The sequence below is a fragment of the Euprymna scolopes genome, chromosome 33 (assembly GCF_053919585.1).
Source record: "Euprymna scolopes isolate OS-2025 chromosome 33, ASM5391958v1, whole genome shotgun sequence".
Lineage (NCBI taxonomy): Eukaryota > Metazoa > Mollusca > Cephalopoda > Sepiida > Sepiolidae > Euprymna > Euprymna scolopes.
In genome coordinates, this window is record NC_136514.1 from 72,347,780 (window position 1) to 72,357,836 (window position 10,057).

Here is a 10,057-nt window from a genome sequence, read left to right on the forward strand (position 1 = left end):
AAACCTAACGCTTTTGGCAGAAGAAACCTAAAGCTTTTGGCAGAAGAAACCTAACGCTTTTGGCAGAAGAAACCTAAAGCTTTTGGCAGAAGAAACCTAACGCTTTTGGCAGAAGAAACCTAAAGCTTTTGGCAGAAGAAACCTAACGCTTTTGGCAGAAGAAACCTAAAGCTTTTGGCAGAAGAAACCTAACGCTTTTGGCAGAAGAAACCTAAAGCTTTTGGCAGAAGAAACCTAACGCTTTTGGCAGAAGAAACCTAAAGCTTTTGGCAGAAGAAACCTAAAGCTTTTGGCAGAAGAAACCTAAAGCTTTTGGCAGAAGAAACCTAAAGCTTTTGGCAGAAGAAACCTAACGCTTTTGGCAGAAGAAACCTAACGCTTTTGGCAGAAGAAACCTAACGCTTTTGGCAGAAGAAACCTAACGATTTTGGCAGAAGAAACCTAACGCTTTTGGCAGAAGAAACCTAAAGCTTTTGGCAGAAGAAACCTAAAGCTTTTGGCAGAAGAAACCTAACGCTTTTGGCAGAAGAAACCTAAAGCGTTTAGCAGAAGAAACCTAAAGCGTTTGACAGAAGAAACTTAAAGCGTTTGGCAGAAGAAACCTAACGCTTTTGGCAGAAGAAACCTAACGCTTTTGGCAGAAGAAACCTAACGCTTTTGGCAGAAGAAACCTAAAGCTTTTGGCAGAAGAAACCTAACGCTTTTGGCAGAAGAAACCTAAAGCTTTTGGCAGAAGAAACCTAACGCTTTTGGCAGAAGAAACCTAAAGCTTTTGGCAGAAGAAACCTAACGCTTTTGGCAGAAGAAACCTAAAGCTTTTGGCAGAAGAAACCTAACGCTTTTGGCAGAAGAAACCTAAAGCTTTTGGCAGAAGAAACCTAACGCTTTTGGCAGAAGAAACCTAAAGCTTTTGGCAGAAGAAACCTAAAGCTTTTGGCAGAAGAAACCTAACGCTTTTGGCAGAAGAAACCTAAAGCTTTTGGCAGAAGAAACCTAAAGCTTTTGGCAGAAGAAACCTAAAGCTTTTGGCAGAAGAAACCTAACGCTTTTGGCAGAAGAAACCTAACGCTTTTGGCAGAAGAAACCTAACGCTTTTGGCAGAAGAAACCTAAAGCTTTTGGCAGAAGAAACCTAAAGCTTTTGGCAGAAGAAACCTAACGCTTTTGGCAGAAGAAACCTAAAGCTTTTGGCAGAAGAAACCTAACGCTTTTGGCAGAAGAAACCTAAAGCGTTTAGCAGAAGAAACCTAAAGCGTTTGACAGAAGAAACTTAAAGCGTTTGGCAGAAGAAACCTAACGCTTTTGGCAGAAGAAACCTAACGCTTTTGGCAGAAGAAACCTAAAGCTTTTGGCAGAAGAAACCTAACGCTTTTGGCAGAAGAAACCTAACGCTTTTGGCAGAAGAAAGCTAACGCTTTTGGCAGAAGAAACCTAACGCTTTTGGCAGCAGAAATCTAAAGCTTTTGGCAGAATAAGCCTAACGCTTTTGGCAGAAGAAACCTAACGCTTTTGGCAGAAGAAACCTAACTCTTTTGGCAGAAGAAACCTAAAACTTTTGGCAGAAGAAACCTAACGCTTTTGGCAGAAGAAACCTAACGCTTTTTGCAGAAGAAACCTAACGATTTTGGCAGAAGAAACCTAAAACTTTTGGCAGAAGAAACCTAAAGCTTTTGGCAGAAGAAACCTAAAGCTTTTGGCAGAAGAAACCTAACGTTTTTGGCAGAAGAAACCTAACGTTTTTGGCAGAAGAAAGCTAACGCTTTTGGCAGAAGAAAGCTAACGCTTTTGGCAGAATAAGCCTAACGCTTTTGGCAGAATAAGCCTAACGCTTTTGGCAGAAGAAACCTAACGCTTTTGGCAGAAGAAACCTAACGCTTTTGGCAGAAGAAACCTAAAACTTTTGGCAGAAGAAACCTAAAGCTTTTGGCAGAAGAAACCTAACGTTTTTGGCAGAAGAAACCTAACGTTTTTGGCAGAAGAAAGCTAACGCTTTTGGCAGCAGAAAGCTAACGCTTTTGGCAGAATAAGCCTAACGCTTTTGGCAGAAGAAACCTAACGCTTTTGGCAGAAGAAACCTAACGCTTTTGGCAGAAGAAACCTAACGCTTTTGGCAGAAGAAACCTAAAGCTTTTGGCAGAAGAAACCTAAAGCATTCAGAACAACTCAAATTCGATCGCATATTTTACACTTTCATCTTGTTTTTTTAAAACGATCCAAGGCAGTATGATCTACTCGCCTCTTTTCTAAATCCCTGCATCCTTCCCTGATTGTTTAATCCGATTCTGCTTTCTGGGTTATCTAAATCTATCTCACTTTGTTCCAAGTTGTTTTTAGCTAATCCTTAAATATTTGCTTATTTTGTAGCCTCTTACGTCTATATACTTCGACATAAAATGTCTGTTTTTCATCTTCTATCTTAATTAGGTGTCCAGCGTATCTGATTTGAAATGATTTTCATACATACATGCATACATACATACATACTCTTCCAGATATTCATCTATTGTATACATACCATAACGTTGTTTTCCCCTATAATAAAATCTTTCGATACAAAGCTTGTTAAACGAAAAGCAAACTGGTCAGTTGACTTTTTTTAATATTTACATTTAATCATAAATATGAAAAAACGTCTTCTCTTCATAATTAGGATAAGAAATGTTGTACTCCCCTAAAATTATGAAATACATACATAGATACAGAAAGAGAAAGATAGACAGATAGACAGGCAGCAAAGAGAGAGAAAGACATATACATAGACAAAGATACAGAGAGAAACAGACATAGGGAGAGATAAATATCATATTTTTATTTATATACGTAATCTTATTTTTCTTGTATCAGTCTATATTTTCCTCATTTTTACTTTTTCAGCCTGACAAGCACTTTCCCAAATCGAATGGGCAACACTTAAACGGTTACCATGGATACGATAATAAGTACCCAGATATGAGGGGCATATTTGTGGCATCCGGTCCAGGTAAACTATTAACATTCGTCATCTCATCTCAAATTACAAAAAGACATTTTAACAAGGTAACCAGGAATTCCAATGTCGAGCTTTTGCTAGAGAGCATTTCGCCTTTCAGCACATATAACCAAGCGCTTAAAATAATGAAAAAACTTATTTTCACGAGTAAAATAATGTAAAGCGCTTAATATAATGAAAAAAAAACTCATTTTCAGTAGTAAAATAATGAAAAGCTCTTAAAATGATGAAAAAAATTATTTTCAGTAGTAAAATAATGTAAAGGGGTTAAAATAATGAAAAAACTCATTTTCAGTAGTAAAATAATGAAAAGCTCTTAAAATGATTAAAAAAAACTCATTTTCAGTAGTAAAAAAAATGTAAACCGCTTAAAATAATGAAAACCCTCATTTTCAGGAGACAAAATAAGGTAAAGCGCTTAAAATAATGTAAAACACTCATTTCAGTAGTAAAATAATGTAAAGCGCTTAAAATAGTGAAAAAAAAATCATTTTAACCAGTAAAATATTGTAAAGTGTTTAAAATAATGAAAAAAACTCATTTTCATTAGTAAAATAATGTAAACCGCTTAAAACTCATTTACAGCAGTAAAAAATGTAAAGCACTAAAACTAATGTAAAAAAAACTCGTTTTCAGGAGTAAAATAATGTTAAGCGCTAAAATAATTTTAAAAAACACTCATTTTCAGGAGTAAAATAATGTAAAGCGCTTAAAATAATGAAAAAACTCATTTTCAGGAGAAAAATAATGTAAAGCGCTTTAAATATTTTAAAAGCTCGTTTTGAGTAGTAAAATTATGTAAAGCGCTTAAAATAATTTTTAAAAAACCCTCATTTTTACTAGAAAAATAATATAAACCGCTTTAAACAAAGAAAAAACTCATGTTCAGGAGAACAATAATGTAAAGCGCTTAGAATAATTTAAAAAAACACTTAGTTCGCTAGTAAAATAATTTTAAGCGCTTAAAATAATGAAAAAAACTCATTTTTAGGAATAAATTATATAAAGCACTTAAATAATAAAAAAAAATCTCATTTTCAGTAGTAAAATAATGTAAAGCGCTTAAAATAATGAAAAAAACTTATTTTCAGCAGCAAAATCATGTAAAGCGATTTAAACAAGGAAAAATCATGTTCAGGAGAAAAATAATATAAGGCGCTTAAAATTATGAAAAATTTAATTTTAACAAGTAAAATAGTGTAAAGCGCTTAAAATAATTTTTTAAAAACTCATTTTTACTAGTAAAATAATGTTAATCGCTTAAAATAATGAAAAAAAACAAATTTTTAGGAGTAAAATTATGTAAAGCTCTTAAAATAATTAAAAAAACTCATTTTCAGTGGTAAAAAAACGTAAACCGCTTAAAACAATGAAAAAACTCATTTTCAAGAGTAAAATAATATAAAGCGCTTAAAATAATGAAAAAAATTATTTTCACTAGTAAAATAATGTTAATCTGTAGATTTTGCTTCCGTTATATGTTTATAATGTATTATTATACCTTGCTCGGAGTGAGTATCTTTGTATGTCCGTACCGTGGAAAGGTCTCTTGAATGGCTATTACGTCCTAGTTACGGCAACCAGTTACCCAGGTGTTAATCTACGATGGAGCGATAGGCACATTCCCTATAGATCAATATCGCCGGCTACATCTGCTGATGGGTCTTTTCTTCGAGTTCTCTGTCGGCGTTATTACTAGCAAGATCACTGTGTTGGAATTGAATGCTCTATGAAATAATCAGAAAAGACGTCTTTTTTTGTTATTAAAAATAGAACTTGTGATTCATTTTCGACAATGTCGAGTTTCCAACTTTTACAACTGTCAGTTACTGTCTCCCGATACCTATTGAATTACATGTTTTTCCTTTGTTAAAAGAGAGAAAGAGAGAGAGAGAGAGAGAAAAGGGGCGAGATAGAGACAGAGATATATGAATATATATGTTGTTATTAAATTCCAACAGGTTGTTCTGGTCATCAAATTTTTCAGAAGCCATTGTTATCAGCATTAATGTGATCCTTTTTAACTCGGTTGCCTTCACTTGCTGTCAACAAAGTGTCAGCTTGAGTTAAACTGTACTCGTCATGTTTATAATAGCACATGATAAAATATAGTCCATGTTTCCAAGGCAGGTTGGGTATAAGGCCCCACAATCGGAGGAGCTGGGATTCCCATAAAAGGATTCTTTATCATTGTCCTTCAACTTTTAATGTATCTCCTACTACAAGGTCTCGTTCTCAAACATCAAGGGTTCACGTTTCAACTTTCCAGAGGTTTAAATCCAATTACGGGAGACTAAACCTGACCTTTATTCTTGTGTAAAACTTGTATTGACTAAAATCATTCCTTAGTTGATTTCGACATCAAAAGATATCTTTACTTCCCATCGAAACCCGACCCTCAAGTTCGCCATGAACTTGGAATATGTGCCTACATTAGAGAAAGCATCACCCGTGGTAGAGATATCTCCAAAGAAAGACCCAAACATTCCTACATGTGCTTTAGAGTTGCACAGCATTTATATTTACCTTTTATCGTCCCAACAATGATGGAGTAGTTATCTTTGAGATTATCGCTAAGCAAATTGATCATAATCCGTCTGCTCATCCCTCAGTCAACATTCACATTTATGGAGATTTTAATGTTCACAATGTTCAATGACTAGTTCATCTAAACAAAACAGATGATGATGAAGGGATATTTTGTCACGATTTCTCTTTTGCTTATGACTTTAAATAAATAGTTAACTATGGTCTAAAATGCTACCAAATGCAGAATAAGTTGCCCTTCTGTAATTAAACACTTAAAAATTAGTGCAAAACATATTTGTGTGCAGCTTGTAGAGTTCCGTGAAGACAAAAATAATGAATAAAAACTAAAAAAAATGGCTGCCTTTTCTTTTTATATGCTTGCGATATTGTCACCTAATATGCAAATTAGATGCTTCCGGTTGGATATAAAAAGCCTGATTTTGTAGAGACAGGGTGATTTTTTGGATTTGGATATAGCAAGTGTTGTCAGCAGGGCGTCGTGTTTTAGAGTTGAGTTTTGACAGTAGAGAGTTGAAACTTGGAGTTGAATTTTTGATACCAGAGCGTCGAGTTGATTTTTGACAGTAGAGTATCGAGATTTTGAGTAGTGTGTTTTTGGCAGCAGTGTTTTGAATTTCACATTTTTTCACCACATTAACGAATCCACTCAGGTATCTGATTCTAACGAACAATTTGCGAGTCTTCTGGATCTTTTTCTAACAATGTGTTCTGAATTGTGCTTTTCCTCAGTTCTGTCTCCGTAAGAATCTTCTGATCATTCGGTTGTCAGAATAAAAATACATAATAAAACCTCAAATATTCGAACAGTGATTCGGACGGTTTCCGAACGTTAATATCGCAATTACCTCTACGCTCCATGTTTAAAAAGAATGCGTCCGATATATAACTTGAACTAACTGATTGGTTAATCATCAGCATAAGAAAGCTACATACCCTCCAAGAAATTCCAACAGAAAGTGAATAGCCAGACTCGTACACCCTAAAATGTGCTGCCGCCATTGCTCGTAGAAATCATTACTTCAATAGCTTTAAACATAATAAATGTTTTAAAACTAAATTCACCTTTACGGCTGTTATCAATCACTGCAAAAGGATTATAGAAAACGAGAGAGAGAGAGAGAGTCTTATGTTCAGTCCATTAAGTCCAAAGTAGGAGAACAGAGGTTTAGTCTCCATGAATTTGGGCGAATAACAGACAAGGTTTGAGCAGATTCACTTTCTTAATCCCGACTATTATCAATGGGCCTGGCGGTATTTCGTCAACATCTGACTTTGCATCAAACTTAATCCTATGCTATCTGGAGAATCTTCCTCCCGAATTCCCTCGAAAGATCGAAAATAATCTCAGTGATGCTCACATATCTGTTCAAGATTTGGACACAATCCCCAAGAACCTTGGTTATTGCAAATCAACAGTTCCTGATAATATTCCAGTTATAGTACTCAAAAGGTTGCAGCCGGAACTAGTACCTATTCTTGCAAAACTGTTCAATCGATGCCTAATGGAAAATTGCTTTCCAACACCTTGGTAAACCTTGTTAGTGTGCAAGTATTTAAAAACATTAGCGATCGGTCTTCGTGTGCCAGTACAGACCAATTAGTATTCTGTACGTCATTAGTAAGCTGCTTGAATCCGTACAAAATAGAGAAATTGTCAATCACTACGACCAGAAAAATCTACTCAGTGACAAGAAATGTGGTTTTTGTCCTTCAAGATCTACAGCTGATGTACATACTGTAATTTCACATAAGATCAGTGAATCCGGATAGCGCGTGTGTATGTGTGTGCTTTGTAGGGTTAGGTCGCTTGACAAGAAAGAAAAAGGAAAAAATGGCGATACGCAGTTGCTTTTATACTTAACGATCACGCGTGAGTAACCGAAACTGTTGCCCTTCTGTAATTAAACACTTAAAAATTAGTGCAAAACATATTTGTGTGCAGCTTGTAGAGTTCCGTGAAGACAAAAATAATGAATAAAAAATAAAAAAATTAAAAAATGGCCATCTTTTCTTTTTATATGCTTGCGATATTGTCACCTAATATGCAAATTAGATGCTTCCGGTTGGATATAAAAATGTTTTTTCAGAGGCACGGTTGACCTTTTGGATTTGGATGTAGCAAGTGTTGTCAGCAGGGCGTCGTGTTTAAGAGTTGAGTGTTGAAACTTGGAGTTGAGTTTTTGATACCAGAGCGTCGAGTTGATTTTTGACAGTAGAGTATCGAGATTTTGAGTAGTGTGTTTTTGGCAGCGTTTTGAATTTCACATTTTTCACCACATTAACGAATCCACTTAGGTATCTGATGCTAACGAACAATTTGCGAGTCTTCTGGATCTTTTTCTGGCAACCTTAAGTAGACTATTTTAGACGCATAAAAAAAAACATGGATATAACGGGAGGTGAAGTGGGAAGAATGCATGTTATGGAGACGGACACATGCGACAGATTGTTTAAGATGTTTAGAAAAACCGTGGGCGGAAAAAGAATCGAACATTTATTGAAACAGATTTTCAAACTAGAGTCGTACATTTGTCAACAAAATCGGTCGAATTAAATAGCAAATCCTATATATGTTAATAATTAATTAATACTTGTTCCGTAGGAATTGACATCAACTCCTTATTTGGTAACAATTGACATGGATATTTTCCAAATTGACATAAATTACACAGCCGTTTAGCTGACCTATTTTTAATAATAGATAAAAGATACCTATTTGTCAATAAACGCCACGTATTTGATATTAAGTGTCCATTTAATATCCGTTACATGATCGTTAACAATGACAGAAGTGACCTATTGTACTAGTTTAATAAATAAAAGCCCTTATACAAGTGAGTGTCTACATGCAATTTTTTGTCTTCATTGTAACTCTTTCCTTTCTCTGCATTTCATAAGTGACCGTCCTGTCTTTATATATTTCTTATACAGGAAAGACACGAGGAGATGTTAGCTGAGTTTTCTTCAAGGGTTTTATATGGAGGAAATTGAACTTAGTAAAAAGAGACTAATGCTATCTTGTTATTTGATTCTTCAACTTAAATTTCTAACTGAACACAATAAGTGGCGCGACGAACATAGACTCGAGATTCAATTCCAGTAAGATTATGTTTACATTATTGGCAGTGACTCATTCCCATAGCTCCCACCGAAAAAGTGATTTGAAAACATTCGTTTTCTTTCGCTCTAAAAGCGTTACACAATTCGTCATTCGTCATCGTCCGACTCCTGTTTTGTCTACGGCGTTTGAACTCTGCCTGAAATTTATGTCACCGGTTTTCGGGAACGATTCTGTTTTCAGATTAAGGTTATTTTGATATGCACTAAATGTGACTCTTGTGGAGATTCACACTTGCAAACTTTACCGCTACTGACGTAGTGTTCCTAATATGTAACACGAAATAAAAAATAAAAATAGGCAAAGATATGCATTTATGAAAATGTGTCATATGCTAGCCATTCGGTATAATTTACCAGAGGTTACCTGTTTGATAACAAATTATATAGACAAACTACTTGCTAATACTAATAGACATAGATTACCTATTGTTAATACCATTCATAAATGATTTTTAATTTTATTTTCAGAATTCCGACAAGATGCAGTTGTTCCATGGATCAACGCAGTGGACATTTATCAGTTAATGTGTAAGGTCCTCGAAATCCAACCTGCTAAACATCGTGGTGACTGGAGTAAAGTGGCTTCGATGTTACTCCATGCAGAACCTCTACCTCCACCTTCACCTGTACCTACCTCATCCCTCCCACCACCACCAACAACAGAAACAACAACACCAACAACAATACCAATAACGACAACTCCTACACCTACTATATGTATATCATCACCGCTACCGTCAACGACTCCTGCTCCTTTATCACCGAAAACGCAAAGAGCTCCTTTTCCGAAGTCGTCATCGATGTCCTCGGTGAAATCATCGACATTCTTGTCCTCATCACCAGTTCCGCCAGCATTAGCTCCTAGTTCCATACCAGCGGAGTCAACTGAGACGACGCCATCATCTAACGTGGCCGTATTTCAATCCAGCGTTCAACCAGAAGCTAGTGTGACGTCACTGTGCCGACCAATACTCGTGACTTACCTGCTCGTTTTGTTGATATGCGTTGGTATGTTAGCATAAAAACTATTACGTCCTGAATTGACCCCCCCTTCCCCCCCCCCCAAAAAAAGAATTTTCTTGCCAGGCGCTGCGTATTAAATCCAGGAAATAGAAAATGACATCTTTTTATTACGTCATCATATCGATTTCATCGAATAAACGGGTTTTCACGTGACACACACATACATTATATATATATATATATAATAGGGAAATAAGCAACGCCAAATCGTATAGAGCAGAAATAATTAAAACATGCCCATGGCTGATTTCTTTTACGATATTTCGTTATATTTGTTGAACTTTATCAAGAAATGGTTTGATTTTGCAGAGTCAAGTAGATATACATAGGGTGATAGTGGGAGGAAAACAGATCCAGGCACAAGGTTGGTAAAGTT

At 35.6% G+C, this 10,057-nt stretch overlaps 1 protein-coding gene across 2 annotated transcripts in view; it reads left to right on the forward strand.

The window, feature by feature from the left end:
• LOC145258295 (glycerophosphocholine cholinephosphodiesterase ENPP6-like) overlaps nucleotides 1–9,759 on the forward strand; it is a 148,337-nt gene extending 138,578 nt beyond the window's left edge. For both annotated transcript variants that reach the window (XM_080116331.1, XM_080116332.1), the window contains exons 6-7: nucleotides 2,874–2,979; nucleotides 9,127–9,759. In XM_080116331.1, the coding sequence (XP_079972457.1) occupies nucleotides 2,874–2,979; nucleotides 9,127–9,680 (660 nt within the window). In that variant the 3' untranslated portion in view covers nucleotides 9,681–9,759. The remainder of the gene's footprint in view (nucleotides 1–2,873; nucleotides 2,980–9,126) is intronic.
• Nucleotides 9,760–10,057: the final 298 nt, after the last annotated feature.